Below are 15,968 nucleotides of genomic sequence, written 5' to 3' on the forward strand. Positions count from 1 at the left end.
TTAAATTTGCTCGAGTTGGATTTTTCTTTCACCAAGCTCTTTCTATAGGGACAGTTTTTGCAGCGAGTTAGGTGCAGTGATTGACTCGAAAGTTATTGTAATCTCTTTGACTTGCTTTGTTTTCATGTGAAAATAAAAACTCAGTAACAGAATGTCCTTTGTTATAGATCTGGGCCCAGTTGTTCAAAGAGAGGATAACGCTGTCCAAAGGATAAATCCCTATCGAGCGGATAACTTTTCAGAAAACGTACTGCGCTATGCAGTGGATAGCGATTTATCCAGTGGATAGCGATTTATCCAGTGGATAGCGTTATCCAACTTTTGAACGATCGGGTCTGATGATGGAACTCAATCCGGCAACATCTTGTATAAGGATAACCCCGAACACTGACGGATTCGAAGCTCAAGCATTGTGATTTTGTGGTGGGATGCTTCTGAGGTTGATCATTGTTAATAACACCCTCTGCGAAATTGGAAGGAAGGAGATTCGATTTCTCGAGGGGAACTAAATTCTTTTCAATGAATTTGAGTTCCCCTTGTTTAGTTCCTCTTCCCCTTCACACTCGATGCGATTTTGGAACAGCTTTTTATTTTCTCCTTTTCTCGTTTGAGTCATTGAAGATGTCGTGAATTGTTAAAGGGCGTGTAAACCCAAAAGTACATGTTTTTCTCGTTCAATGTAAAAAGTAGCATAGAAAACGAACTTGCAATTCGTTTTGTCGAACTCGACTTAATTCAGGGGAAAAAAATCGGCATTTTTAACTGAAATTCCACTTCCGGTGAAAACAGTAGCGAGAAGTGTTGACGTAAGTAAGCAGTGGCACTAAAATGTTGCGCAACGCGTATTCCACAGTACAATTGGTATGGGAGCTCGTGCAAATAGCAGTAGTTCTGCTGACGATGTTTTTTTAGAAGGGAGTGACTCGAATGCCTTAAGATTAGTATATGGCAGCGATGGGGATAATCCAGAATCTTTAGGAGAGTCTGGGCCACGTCCTTAACAATATGAGTCGCGTAGGGTTTACCGAAACGATCCGCACGAAGATAGAACGGAACATGTTGACAGCGTTGATGGTCGTCTCGGAAACTCAGACTGGTATTTAATTTACCGTGTTATTTATTTGTATTTGGCATGAAAATCCAATAAAGCAAGGGTACAACCTAAAGGAATGCGTAGAAATTTTTTAAGCCGAGCTTCCGAAGGTGTTTTCTATAGTCTATCAAAAATACAATAAATATGTGGAAATGGAGAGGGCCTACGCTTCTGGGAAGGATACAGCTTGTTAAATCGTTTATTATCCCTAAAGTCTTCAGTAAAGCGTCGTTGATTACAGTCAAAGATGATTTAATCAAAGAAATCAACGGTCTGATGTACCGTTTTATTTGGAAAGGCAATGATAAAATTAAATGCGCCGCTCTTATCAATGATATCGAGGATGGAGGGCTTAAGATGTTGGATATTCAGTCGATGATCCTCGCACAGAGGGTGATGGTATTAAAAAGATTTACAAAGAAAGATAATAACAGCTCTTGGAAAATAATATTGAATTACTTCCTTTCTCAAGTAGGGGGAGAATTTGTTCTTAAGTATAATTTTGATACCAGACAGTTACCTATCTACCTTCCGACCTTTTATAAGGAGTCCCTGGACGCTTGGTCCATGTTAAGGCAACCTTCGATACTTTCTTAGGTCACCAGGTTATATGGAACAATAAATATATTACTGGCCAAAAGATCTCACTTTTCGAAAAACACTTGCTCTCTAAAGGAATTGTTACGATCGGTGATCTCATTTCTGACAGTGGAATCTTCTTAAAGGGTGTGAAGGTATTACATGCAAATTCATCTCTTTTTGTAAACAAGAGGTTGAATCCTTCGAACATATATTTTTCTACTGCAATGTTACAAAGGCCTTCTGGGAAGCTTTCTGTTCTTGGCTTGGTGAATGTCAAGTTAACTTTCAAACATTTACAATAATGGATATATTTTTGGGAGTTTTCAATGCGGAAGAGGACTTTATTATTCTAAATCATCTAATACTGACAGCTAAATTTTATATATATAAAGGTAAATTGAATTCTAAGAATCCCTCCATACATATATGTTATTTGCCGGCTGGGAGGTCCGTATGGTGAAAAACTGTGACCGAGGTCTTGAAAATACTGCCCGAGGCCGTAGGCCGAGGGCAGCATTTTCAAGACCGAGGTCACAGTTTTTCACCATATGGACCGACCCTTAGCCGGTAAATAACATATTTATTGTTTTTAAACTTGACGAAATTCTTTCCGAAAGAACCCGAATGATTTAGGGCTGTAAATACGGAAAGATCTTCCATAAACTGAACAATTTTTGAGTGAGTAAATGGTAGTTAAAATAGAGGTGATGCAAATTAAAGAGAGTTGCCTCAGCGAAACATTTTCATTTCCGTAACGATAAAGGTGATTTAAAAGGCTTCCAAACAAACTTTGAAACATTATTTTTACAAGTATCTGTCACAATCTGACACCTGTCAATTAGAGAGCGCGTAAGAAAAAAAAAAGCGTAGGAACATTTGAAAAACATCAGAACTAGTTTGGCAAGGACTGTCACGACAATGTTTTCTTCAAAATCAGTCAATGATCTAACGGAAAGTATTATTCACTCTCATCGACCATTCATTCATGTACGAAGATTTACCTCTGTTCATTAAGTAAACGGCGAGGAAAGTAATTGTGAGTAAATTCAATTTTTTTACTTTGAAGTTGTGAGAGTTTGCTCGTTTGTTTGCTGCAATGGTGTGTGTGACTCTGGTCTTTCCTTCACAAAAGCTAAATTCGAACGGCACACTCCAACGAGACACAAGGGAATTTAATGCGGCCTTTTCTCAAAAAATTCCTTCAATTTCTGTTGTGCAATTTACGGTACAAATGTCTAAATTGAACGGAATTGGAAAGACTCACCGGGAGCGTATGTTTGTTGTAGAACTTAAATTAAAACTTCGCTCGCTCTTTCACTACGAACAAATTGCTCGAGAAAATTCAGATATTAAATGAATGAAAGTTCCATCGTTCAGTTTAACTGTAACCAAATACTTCACGTTTCAACTTTCTGGGTACTTTTTGTGAACGATTAAAATTAATTGCAGACGGTTTTTAGGCCGCTTGTCAACCAACGTAATGACACTATTGTTTATTCAAATTCATTCTGAAACCAATATTTTTCTGTCAACCAAAGCGATTTGATAGAGAGAAAAGAGAGGATTCATAAGTTATTTATCGGATTGAGGTAGTGACCGATGTGTTTGCTTAAAAATACCAGCCGGAAAACGAGGTATATTTATGAAAAAATGACAACGAAAGTTGGGATGTACTCGGCGACTCGCGAAAGCGTTACCGTGGCCCGTGGGCAGAGATAGGAAAATACTGACCGGGTAAAGAACCAATTAGATTGCAGGATTCGTTACCGTGCCCTCTAAAAAAACAATAAAAGTTCATAAGGCCAAGATCGGAGAGATATACCAGGTAGAAATAAAGATAGCAGCAAAGCGGAATAAATTAGCTGACCATTTTCAGAAATGGGATAAGCTTTTGCCACATATCGGTTTGTGGGATGAGTGTCGTCCAAACAATGCAGAGTAGCAGAAGAAGTCAAATTTTATTGTTAAGCATACAATTTCGCTATACACTATTAGTAAGATGCTGTAAGTAATTTACCGTAACATATTAAAAGTTGTGTAGTATGTCGTAAAATAATGTAAATGTAGAGTATTGTGTAGGTAGTGTAAGTCATCGAGAGTAAGTCATCTGCTGTAATCAAGTTTATTGTAAACTATACTTTGTTAGTAGTGTGTTCTCAGTAAATTATTGTAAGTGACGCATTGTAACTGAGTCTTGTAGTGTATTATAAGCAGAGTAATGTTTTAAAATGCCAAAAAAAAAACAAAAAAAAAACGGAAATAACAAAAACAAACAACAACAAAAATCTTGCGCGGTAAACAAAATCCGAAACACTTTTCCAGCGGATTTTGGAACGTCCTTCACTGATGTTCAACCCCCTAGCTTTTGAGAGAAACAATGTTAATGCAGATATGGTTATTTATGTCTTACAGCACTAGCGGTTGTGCCTGTTTGTTAGGAGATATTTATGTATTGCTTTCCTCATATTGCTTTGCTCATCACATTACAAGCCCACATCAACGAATTCTCTTTCTTTGACGTATGTTTCGAATTCATGCAAAGGTTCAGACAGGTCAATGTCTTCTATGGGCTCAGCGCTGGCTCTCGAACTGGCTTCCCCACAATCTTTCAATTGATGAGAAAAAAGGTGCTTTTAGAGAATCGATAAAGCTTTAGTGATTTAATATTCGTAAGGTTTCCATGTAAATCAATTTTGTACTTACTCTGATGACCTCTAACTAACCTCTCGTCGGTACAGCACTAGGAAGAAGTTGTTTTTTCCATTTTAAGGCCCATTTCAATCATGTAGCTTTTCTCATAGCAATCGGGAGAAAAACGACTGCTACAAACAACAAAATGTTCGAACGGCTCGACGAAATGGGCTCCTTTCATTGGAATAAATTTAACCCTTTGTTGTTTCAAATTTGCTTCGTTTGGAAATCTTTGCATTGTATGCCCAGTTTTGTTTGAACCAGTACAAAACTGGACGACACAACGCTTTACAATTATGAAAAAAATCGAATATATTGAAACAAGCTGTAAGTGAAAAAATCTTGACGAGACCGGTAAACAACGGCTGTGGAGAAGACTTATACCTATCTCACGCGAGTGTAAAACGAAACTTTGGAGGTCACAGAAAAGATTGCGCCATTCAAGATTGATATATTTACTAAACGTGAAAAGAAAATGTACGTTTTTTGGCTTTATATGCCCTGAAAGCGAGGGAAGGTTAACTTGGTGAAAACCAAGTCTTCCTGGCGAATTTTAGGGTATGACTTTGAGCATGCGCTCGATAAAAGGGTTTTGAGGAGGTTCTGAGAGCTTTGACCATAATTAAACATCAAATGATACGTCATAACACATAAAATGTTTGTGTGTCCTTTGAAAAACATTATCTTACGCTTGAAAGTTATTCGCGTGACCCAACACCGCTGACATTGCATTTTTTTGTGTGGATATTTTCGTCCTGTTCCGCTCTGTTTCAGGGGGCGAAGGCTGTTTCCCCATAATACAACAAATTGGATATGATAAGCATATTCCCTCTGCACTTTCCTTTTGTTAGTAGTGTAACCTAATTATCCGGGTAGGTTAAGACCTGAACAAAACTGTTGAAGGTGGCAGTAGCTTGAAACGTCAATAAGAAACAAAAGCCACTATTTATAACATTCATCAAGAAAAACAACAAGGGATTTATGACGTACGCACACGTAGTACATGTTACAATTGGGGGGCAATTGAGATATCCATCCTCTTAGAGCGTAGTGTCACCAAGAAAAAACAGTGGGACAGAGAGGGAGGAGCAGGATGTTGGCCGGGATGTATCGATTTTACTTTAGTTATTTTTAAAATTATCCCTTTCCTTCTTTTACCGAGTGCCATTCATCGTATAATTTATGTTAAACCAGGAACTTTCCTCCCTCTCCTCCTTATCCTTATTTATTTCTTGATTGCACGTCAAAACTCGAGAACTTAAAGCTCGGGGCGTCACAAGCTGATCTTTTCAAAACCTCAGCACCGATCATCATCTTCATCTGACTCTCATAGTGACTTTGCACGGGTTTTTCAAAAGTTAGTCAATGCATGCGGGAAAAGACTTTCTCAAGAGCACCATCCCAGAGACGATCACACTTTATGGTAGAATTTATATCACAGGTTCAAATCATTGACTGTGGACTGAATAAGCTTGATTCGAAAAGGATCTCGCTCGAAAGAACAGATGAAGTTGCAATTTTTATTTACCATAACTATGGGTTCAGGAAACATCAGGTGCTGCGAAAAATAATAATAATAAATCATAACAATAAAAGAAGTTTAATTCCACCATCATCGCAGTTAATCTGAATTACAATGTGGTTACAAATGTACAACAATGAGAATTACATACTGTTAATCAATAAGGGACTGGGTTACAATAGATTTGACATTGAAATTACAAATACAAGTTAAAATATATAGGTAGGTATATATATGTATATATGTATGTGTGTATGTATGTATGTATGTATGTATGTATGTATGTATGTATGTATGTATGTATGTATGTATGTATGTATGTATGTATGTATGTATGTATGTATGTATGTATGTATGGGTGTGTATATATATGTGTACTATGAAATAGTTTAAATTTCCGCTTGAGGGATAACTCATGTGAGTTAAATGACCCAGACCAGTTTACTCATCCTAGCTATCCTGAAGATTATGGACTGAGGGCAGGATACGTGTACATGGACTCTCCCAGGGGAAACATAAACGTATGATTTTAATGTGCTTTGGTTTAATTTTCTGCAATCTAAAATTCTACAGTTGCAGGGTTTAGGTTTAGTCATAAACTCCCCAACATATAGCTGTATAATAAACATTCAATTTCGTTGTGTTCAGGAAACACCCTTTCCACAACTTGGAAAGAAAGTACAATAGAAAAAGGAAACTAAATTGATTTCTCTTCTTCTGTGTTTTTTCCTTTCTGCATTTACAGGAAATAGCTGGCTGCTTTGAATACCTACCGAGTTCAACTCAGGAGCCAGATGAACTTGATGAGTTTTTCCTTTTAAACGGTTTCAAGTCGTGCGCAGAAATACACCAAGAATTGCCTAAGGCAGAGAGCAGATATTATTGGATAACCATAATAACCTCTACTTCGGCCAGAGTCGGCAAGGAAAAGGGAAGAGTGCAAAAGAAATATCGGTTACGTGTTCAATTATCCCTTTGCGTCGTTGCAACTCAGCAGGGAATAATCCGAACCAACACCTTGTCCTTTCTTATTGGCTGGCAAAACTTTTTAATTTAAGTACATTTTGTAAATTTTATTGGCTGTAAAAAACCCATACGACTTTGATGCATCACAGGACGAAATTGCAAGAATCCGTAAACGGAAACGTGGCAGAAACATATTAAACTGTTCCGGAAACACGACGGATAACCTGTGTTTCCGTTACCGGTTTCGTGACGTTTTCTCGCGTTTCCGTTGCTGCGTATACAACGGAACCGGACCACTTTTACGTAAACATAACGGAAACATGGAGTTGCATGTTTCCGCCACGTTTCAGAAATACGGAAACATGTGATTTCGTCCTGTGCATCTAGTGTTTTAATCCGTTTCCGCCATGGAAGAAGCCCTTAAGCGTATCTTTACTCCTATCCCTCGTTTTTTCAAAATTTGGGTGCGAGTTTTCTCGTATTGTATGATATCCAAAATCGCCATTTAGGCCGCTCAAACAAAATTTACAGAGATAGACGGAAATCGAAACGGCCGGTTGGATTCCCAATAGACAAAAAATTAAATAATGTTGAGACTCGTTTGCATCTGCAACATCTCAATGCCAAGCGCTTAATTTGTAAGGAAGGAACTCTTTGATCATATTGTAGTTTCACTTTTGGGGAAAAGTTGGAGATTAGTTTATAATCTTGAACGTGATAGGCTGTGTAGAGCTTCATGGCTTAAAGCAACAAATTAAGAGCTTGAGTCGGTAATTAACCAAAACAAACAATTACATACACCCAAACTCATTAGAACAAATCGTAACACACTCAGTAAAATTGGAAGAAGTTCATATCGATATCGCATGACCTTACACTGAGTATAGAAAGGAATTGGATCGCTCTAAGGCTAGGCAACCTCCTGCCAACATGACGACGAGGATCTTCACTGGAAAACAGGAAAATTAAGGAAGAAGCATGGTTAACATCATGATTACCTCGCTGAAAATCGAAATTATGAGGTGAAAGTACTAGTATACAAAAAAACAAAAAAAACAAAAAACAAAAAGAAAAAGAAACTGAGTTTTGGAATGTGGGTTTTAAGTCTTACTGTATGTGGTTTAAAGTTGCTGTGTAGAATTCCTGTAAAAAATCTTAATAAATAGATAGAATGAAAAAATACAGTGATAAAAAGAAGATACAAAACGAAAAGAAACAACGAAATACTCAACAAACATAACGACCAACGTTTGCAAGAAATTCCCTTGGTGGAATTGCAAAACGATAATGTATACAGCTTTGGCAGGTGTCCTTCTAAACTACTTCCATTTAGTCCATGATACACTTTGTTTCCTGATGATCATCAGCGGTATATCGTATTACACTCCGGAACAATAGACTAGAATTGAGTCAATATGCCGGCGATTACGGCTCGATCTGCAAAGAAGAGTGTTTCGTACCATGACTTGTACAATTTGAGCACCGCAGATCTTCTATTTGATGAAAAGAAAAAGAAAAGAAGACCTGCAAGTAAATCTTTGGGATTTTTCGAGGCAGAGCGATGACATGATGTCAGAATTTTGATTTGCTTTAATTTAATTTTCGCGCTAAGACTACTGAATTTGCATTCAATGCCTGGCATATTTTTATTCCGAAAAGGACCGAGAACTAATTTATTTCCCTGCAAGAACATAAAAAAATATGGCCGACGATTCGAGGATCAGCGTTGCTCGTGTTTAACTATTTCAGTCATAGTTTTCAACATGGCGTCTCGTCACTTACTCAACATGGAAAATAAGGGATATTCTGGCACGTTGGGAACTTTTTTGATGGGAGGAAATGGCAGTTTTACAGGATATTTGGACGCTTCGAACTCTGTAGCAGTCAATTCGATCGAGAGCAGTTGACTTTATTGATGCACTTTCCTGTAATAGGCGAGTGTTTGGGATGGAGAACGACGGATTTTGAAGAACTGTATGGCGACCTAGGTCAATAATCAATGACAAAAGAACTGGCTCGGGAAGTAAGTGGTTTTTATTTATCGAGTCCCTGTGAGGTTTGATGAGTAGCAGAATCAGTACTGAATATGTCTCGATCGAGAGCAGACAGGACCATAAGCTCCTGATTGTTATATTTTAGAAATTCTACAAATTTCCTTACAGTTTCTTATATTATTTGGACGCCATTATGGACGAAATGCGCAAGCGCGGCCGCCATCTTGTCCAATATTTCTGCCGATGAATAAATTGCTATCTCCTACCACCAGCTGAAATTCATCAACTCGTTTACATTTACTTTGCTAACAGCGCAATTACGATTAGATGGAAAATAACGTATCATTCTCATCGCTTGGTTGTAAGCTGCTGCAGTTGAAGAATAGGTTCAATATTTCTACTATCATTTTTTTTTAATTCTTTTTTTGTTTTACAGAGATAAGATCGTGCACTCGCACATGGGCTGTGAAAAGTTAAGGTTATTTCTGTTTCTAAATTGGTTATTTCTTTTAAATATATATATATATATATATATATATATATATATATATGTTTGGGCTGTTGTTAGCGGCGTCAATAATAATTCATAATATTGAACAAGAAAAATCGATTTTAGGAGACATAATAAACACACGCAAATTTGCCCCTAAAAATAGGCGGAGAAGGCTGTGCGTTCACTTCACAAGCTTTCTCCAAGAAATCAGAATACCAGATAATTCTTGGAGAACAGTCTCTGTACAAACCATCGATATACATCAATTTTTCTCAGTTAAAGCCCTCCATCTGACACAAAGAAAGGAAAAGGGGCCGAAGAGGTATATCTTCCCTGCTGAGCTTTGATCATCAGATAACAGAAAATATTATGTCCACTTTAGTACAGACTTACATACTAGTATTTTCCGGATAACATGCTCCCTCTAGTTCTCTTACCGAAGATAGCCAGACAAGGAAACTACTCCCATTAAGTGATTTTCCTGCCATCAACGCGTCGATAGTTGCTCGTGGAGTCATCAGCGTTGCCACCATGACTCACAATAAATATTTTAAAAAAGCTCTCCTAATTTTTATGCTAATAAGTTATGTGATCTCCCGCGGGTTCAGTAGTTATTTTTGATTTCAACAGTAATTTACGGAAAGAGGTCCATTGCCATCAGCAGCATGTTGTTTGCAAGACAGGTTGCGCAGGAATCATGGAAAAACGAATACGTTTTGTTAAAGAATATGTCCTTTAGAGTGAAAGGAAATTAAGCAATAAATTCATGCAACAGTGATGTGCATCACCCATAGGGATAGTTTGTTCCCTCGCGATTTTAAAACTGGGCGCAGATTTTAAAGTACAAGGACCAACAAAGATTGCCGTTCTAGTCATTTTCAGTATTTCCAGGTGGTTGTTATGATGAGTTCCTAACGGTTATATCAAAGGTAGCATAGACTTCCCACGGATGAGCAAAAATTAACCATAAGTTATTCATAAGGATGCAAACAAAAGCTTCACCAACAAACAAACAAAAATGAATAAAAGAGCAAATACACTCTAACTGACGATCATTTCTCGAAGTGTCCATCCCCCACAGTCTGCTTTTGAAATGACTTTTCAAGCAACAGTTATCTTTTGATTGAAACTATGGACTCAGGTGCGAGTTTTCGCAATAATCCAGCATTAAAGGATGATGGTACAAGAGACAAGATCGACCATGGGGAGAACTGTTGTTCCTTGTTGAGTGTCGAATCTGATGCAGGTTCCACAGTTGAGCCATTCTTTGGAGTTCCTCACGGATAATTGCCTTGTAACAAAATAGCAGACTTTCTACATGCACAGCACTGGCATCACAGTATAGTCCCCTGTCCCTCAAATCTTTAAAATGAGTAATGGTCAGCGGTGAGTTGGTCAGGACGGACGTTACTTTACGAGCTCCGCTAATCTTAATCAAGTTTGGATAATTTTTCGTTTCGTTTTGGATAATTTTTCGTTTCTTTTTTCACGATCGTTTTTCTTTTTTTGCTTTCTGAGAGATTCAAGAATGCCCGAGTCTGTTGCTAGCCTTAAGAGAGAGAACAGTAAGCTTAAAGATCAACTGTCTGTCATGGCGGATGAGATTGCTAAGATGAAGGTGATGCTGCTGGAGCAGTCAAAAAAACCTGCAGCGACTAATGACGAAGTAGAGCAAAGCTTAGAATTCATGAGTAAAGAATATGATGACTTTGAGCGATTCAGGGTCTCTGCTGGTAAAGAACTTGATCGCTTAGGTGCCATGCTTGATGAGATTGCTGTTGAAGTTAACAGAGTTTCCAGGAGCATCGATGAATTTCAAGAGTACAGTTATCAATATAATGTTAAGATTGTTGGTGTCCCTCAATTGAGTCAAGATGAATCCTCGGCTTCTACGAGTGCGCTATGTGAATGTTTATTTAAGGCAATTGGATCCGCTGTATCAATTCATGACATTGACACAGCTCATCGAGTCCCAACGAGAAGCAATGACAATGGCGGCCCGCGGCCAATCATTTGCCGATTTATTAGACGATTGTCAAAAGATGATGTCATGAATCATAAAAGAAATGCAAGTAAAGTTGCCCCATCTGCTGTTGGTTTACCTGACGATGCCTCCCTTTCCGCTGTTAGAATTTTTGACCATTTAACGCCAAGGATGCAAAAGGTTTTATTTGAAGCTAAGAGGTTCAAGGAGCAGTTTCACTATCAGTATTGCTGGTCGAAGGGATCGCTTGTTTATCTTCGTAAAGATACCACGTCTCGAGCCATCAAGATTAAGGATATCACGGACCTGCACCGATTAACGAATGGACGTGAAGGCTAAGTATTCATGTTGATGTAGAGTTGTTTGTCTGTTTTTAGATAATAAGTATGAGTGTTAGCAAGAAACGTGTTCGTTGTACAATTAAATCTACCCTAAGCGAACTTCCATACGCGAATGTTGAAATTATTAGAGCTCATGGACAGTTTAATAACATTCTCAACAGTGACTTACCGACCAAGAAGTACTTAGACAAACTTCATAGTATTTATGATTTAGATTTGTTTCGCTTAAATACCGAATCAACATTAAATCCCGACAGAAACTTAATCATGCAACAAATTAGATGTAAATATTTCTCACCCTATAGTTTTTCTATGTTTAAAGAGTCTTTGTTGGAATCAGATAGTCAATGTCCTTTCTCTATGCTTCATACTAACGTAAGAAGTTTGCGGAAAAACATTGATAATTTTCAAGTCCATCTTTTAGATGAACTTGACTACCAATTCAGTGTAATCGGTATTACAGAAACAAAAATTACAAATTCATCTGGGCTAGATTTCAATGCCTGCATACCAAACTATCAGTTTGAATATGTCCCAACACCTCTATCATGTGGAGGTGTTGGAATGTACATTAATAATTGTTTGAAATATAAGGTTCTGGAGAGAACATCTAAAGACGCTTTTCAGGCTTTATGGATCGAAATTGAATCCCTAAAGAGTAAAAATATCGTTTGTGGAGTGATTTATAGGCAGCATAATGATCCGGAACAATTCCTCCAATATGTTGACTTTACTTTAGAAAAACTTAGCTCCTCTGATAAAGTTGTTTATCTTATGGGCGATTTCAATATTGATCTCCTCAAATCTGAAATTTCCGATTACTCCCAAAATTTTTTGTTATCTTTACAATGTTATTCGTTCTTCCCGGTAATTGATAAACCAACTAGAGTCTACAATAATTCTGCCACACTCATTGATAATATATTTCTGAATAGATTTGATCATAAAATTTCAGGTGGAAATATCGTGTCAGACATTAGTGATCACTACTCCCAATTTTGTTTTATCCACAGTCTTATACCAAAAAATTTTACTGCTAAACATAAAATTCGCGATTATTCCAACTTCTCTGAAGAATGCTTTATTAATGATGTCTTGGATACTGATTGGGATAACTCAATGACATATGGATCTGTAGACAAATGCTTTTCTTCCTTTTACAATAAATTAACAAGCTCATTAATAAACACGCTCCTCTCAAAATTTTATCTAGGCGCAAGGCTAAACAATTTTCCAAACCGTGGATAACTAAGGGCCTACGTAAATCTATCAAAATAAAGAATAGACTCTTTTATTCAGGAGATATCTCAAAATATAAGCTGTATAGGAATAGAATTGTTAGTCTTTCTCGTCTCAGTAAAAGATTGTATTATGAAGCTTACTTCACTACAAATCTAAGAAATGTTAAAAAAACGTGGGAGGGGATTAATGAACTATTGAACAGACAGCGTAACAGAAAAACAGTATCAGCCCTTCAACGCTCTAACAACTCTGGAGTAACACAAAATCCGTCTGAAATAACCAATATCTTTAATCAGTACTTTGCGTCTATTGGACCGCGGCTTGCACGCAATATATCACCTTCCAGGATAAATTTCCAGGACTACCTTGTCGGCACTAATCACTTTAAGTCTTTCTTTTTTGATCCCGTCGTTCCATCCGAGGTGGACTTGGAAATCTTGGCTATACCCAGTAATAAAGTATATGGCCTATATTCTTGCCCGGTTCATCTTTTAAAATCTGGGCGCCATATCCTTTCTCCACTCTTAGCTGCCATGATGAATAAGTCTATCTCAACGGGTATTTATCCCCATCTTTTGAAGCATGCCAAAGTAATTCCTATCTACAAATCGGGAGACGAAACTGATCCATGTAATTACCGCCCAATTTCCCTCCTTTCTGTCTTCAATCGATTATTTGAGAAATTGATGGCTAAACGTCTTAAATCACATTGCGAAAAAAACGGTATCTTTTTTACTTCTCAATATGGATTTAGAGACAAGTGTTCAACCCAACATGCAATTTTAGATATCTTAAGCAAAATTCAAACTAATATTGATGCAAAGTTATTCTCTTGTGGTATTTTTATTGACCTAAAAAAGGCTTTTGATACGGTGGATCACTCAATCTTACTGCACAAATTATATCATTATGGAGTCAGAGGAATAATTAATAACTGGTTCTCTTCGTACTTGTTGAACAGGAACCAGTCGACTCAAATTGGTTCAACCGTGTCGAATATAGAAGAGATAGTTTGTGGTGTCCCTCAAGGGTCTGTACTTGGCCCCCTTCTCTTTTTGATTTATGTTAACGACATTTACCGTTGCTCCCAGATTTTTGAGTTTTACCTATTTGCTGACGATACTAACTTGCTTTATTCAAACAAAGATCTTAAGGATCTTGAAAAAGTTGTTAATGATGAACTCGCAAAAGTGGGTGACTGGTTGGACGCAAACAAACTTTCTCTTAACACTAGTAAATCTAACTTTGTTATTTTCCATCCTTACCAACGCAAATTGGACTACATAGTTCACTTGAAAATTTATAATAACGATCTTAAAAAAAGTGTATCTCTAGAACAAAAAACTTTTGTGAAATATCTAGGAATTCTGATAGATAATAACCTCTCTTGGAAGTATCATATTGATTATATCTCATCTAAAGTTAGTAAAGGAATTGGTATAATTGCCAGGTTAAGACATCTTGTCCCATTTGCCACACTTCTTAACATCTACCGCTCCTTAATTGAACCCTATATCTCTTATGGTCTTATTGCCTGGGGACAAGCTGCTAACACTCATTTAAATAAGGTTCTCATTTTACAAAAACGTGCTCTACGACTAATGTATTTTGCGGATAGCAAATCTCATAGTGCCCCGCTATTTGTTAACTCCAGAATCTTACCAATAACTATGCTCTATTCTCATTTGGTTTCCTCTTTGATGCATGACATTGATAATCACCGTGCCCCGTCTAATATTTCTATGCTCTTTATCCACTCCGAGCAGGTTCATCACCATTTCACAAGATTCTCAGCAACGGCTAATCTGTACGTTAAAGCGTCTAGAACTAACCAACTTTTATTTTCTTTTGCTAGAATAGGTGTAAGATTGTGGAATAGCATCCCAAAAGAACTTCGTATTAAAAACAGAACCCCGTTTAAGCGTGAACTTAAAAATCGCCTGTTAAAACTTTTGGAAATTGAGGAGATGAATGTTGATATACGCTGCTCTGAAATTTGTAAATATCTCTTGATAAAGTAACTCTTCGTTTAAGTCTTGTTTCAATTGTATTATATATCTTGATAACTTTGCAATTGATTATTTAATTATTCAACGGACTTAATTTTATTTTATTTTATTTAACAATTGTATTTTTATTAATGATTATCTTTGTTTAATTGTATCGGTATGTGATCCTTAGCAGAGACAGCACTTGTTCTAGAAGGGTGGCCCGCCTAGAATAGCTTGCTAATTGCGGGTCACCTAGGACTGTGATAATATTGTATTGCTAACAAATAAAATTGAAAATTGAAAAAAATTGAAAAAAAATAGTAATCCACCAATCAGAAGCTCCTCTTCGCAGTTGTCCAACCATGCTTCTATTCTCTGATTAACAACTGATCGTCCATAAAGAAAGCTTTTCTCCCCTGACCAACTATCTCCTCCTTCATGTCGTAGATAACGTTGAATAGCAGTGATTCTCACGCTTTCTGTTCCCATGTCTCCACGAATTACACTGGCGGTGCCTCCAAAATTTTGTACACAGTTAATGAAATAGCTAGCTACAACGCCGGGATGATTATTCGTTCCATGATTTCCTTATAATTGAAGCCCAAATGGAAATATTCCTCAATGATTGCGAAGGTCGTTATTTGCCATGTTGATTTACTTGAATGATAAGTGATTTAGGACAGCGGCTCTTCCCAGAAGGTTGGAAAGACCGTAGCGCCGATAAATGATAACACGGTTGAGGCTGGTTCTTGAAAAAGATTTTTTGCTTAATTTTTGACCTAAATATAAAACTACATATTTATTAAGAGTATTGCTTTACTTGAAATTTTTTGTCGGTGTAAAGTAAAGTAAGAATCAAGCTTGTTCTACCTGTTGTGGTTTTCGAGCATAGCCTGGTTTTGTGTTTTTCGACGGATAATTTACACTGTCAACACAGATTAAAAGAAGCAATAAAACTAGCTACCCTCCCTCTAATCATTTTCACAATTCGTTTACGAATATGGCAGTATTCAGAACTAAATTAAATACTACTTACCTTCTCTAAATCGGGTTCAGACGAGTCAGCCAT

General features: G+C 37.2%; 2 protein-coding genes across 2 annotated transcripts; one reads left to right on the forward strand and one right to left on the reverse strand.

Moving 5' to 3' along the window:
• Positions 1–10,470: 10,470 nt before the first annotated feature.
• LOC131790304 (uncharacterized) lies at positions 10,471–15,968 on the reverse strand. The gene is made up of 4 exons (XM_066163455.1): positions 15,936–15,968; positions 15,770–15,824; positions 15,261–15,486; positions 10,471–10,765 (listed from the first exon to the last, which is right to left on the reverse strand). Exons 1-4 carry the CDS (start codon positions 15,966–15,968, stop codon positions 10,471–10,473), a joined length of 609 nt encoding a protein of 202 aa, XP_066019552.1.
• On the forward strand, positions 10,745–11,885 carry LOC131793796 (uncharacterized). Its single transcript, XM_059111275.2, has one exon. The coding sequence runs from the start codon at positions 10,870–10,872 to the stop codon at positions 11,662–11,664; it is 795 nt and encodes a 264-aa protein (XP_058967258.1). The 5' UTR covers positions 10,745–10,869; the 3' UTR covers positions 11,665–11,885.

Source organism: Pocillopora verrucosa, chromosome 3 (genome assembly GCF_036669915.1).
Source record: "Pocillopora verrucosa isolate sample1 chromosome 3, ASM3666991v2, whole genome shotgun sequence".
In the NCBI taxonomy this organism is placed as follows: Eukaryota; Metazoa; Cnidaria; class Anthozoa; order Scleractinia; family Pocilloporidae; genus Pocillopora; species Pocillopora verrucosa.

What these genes read in the sequence shown, in the direction of transcription:
- LOC131793796 (XM_059111275.2), top strand. Translation starts at nt 10,870, where the DNA reads ATGCCCGAGTCTGTTGCTAGCCTTAAGAGAGAGAACAGTAAGCTTAAA.
- LOC131790304 (XM_066163455.1), bottom strand. Translation starts at nt 15,968, where the DNA reads ATGGCTGACTCGTCTGAACCCGATTTAGAGAAG. An exon ending in CTGAACCCGATTTAGAGAAG is followed by an intron (nt 15,825 to 15,935) that starts GTAAGTAGTATT and finishes CTGTGTTGACAG; the next exon opens with TGTAAATTATCCGTCGAAAA. An exon ending in AATCAGAGAATAGAAGCATG is followed by an intron (nt 10,766 to 15,260) that starts GTTGGACAACTG and finishes GATTAAGATTAG; the next exon opens with CGGAGCTCGTAAAGTAACGT.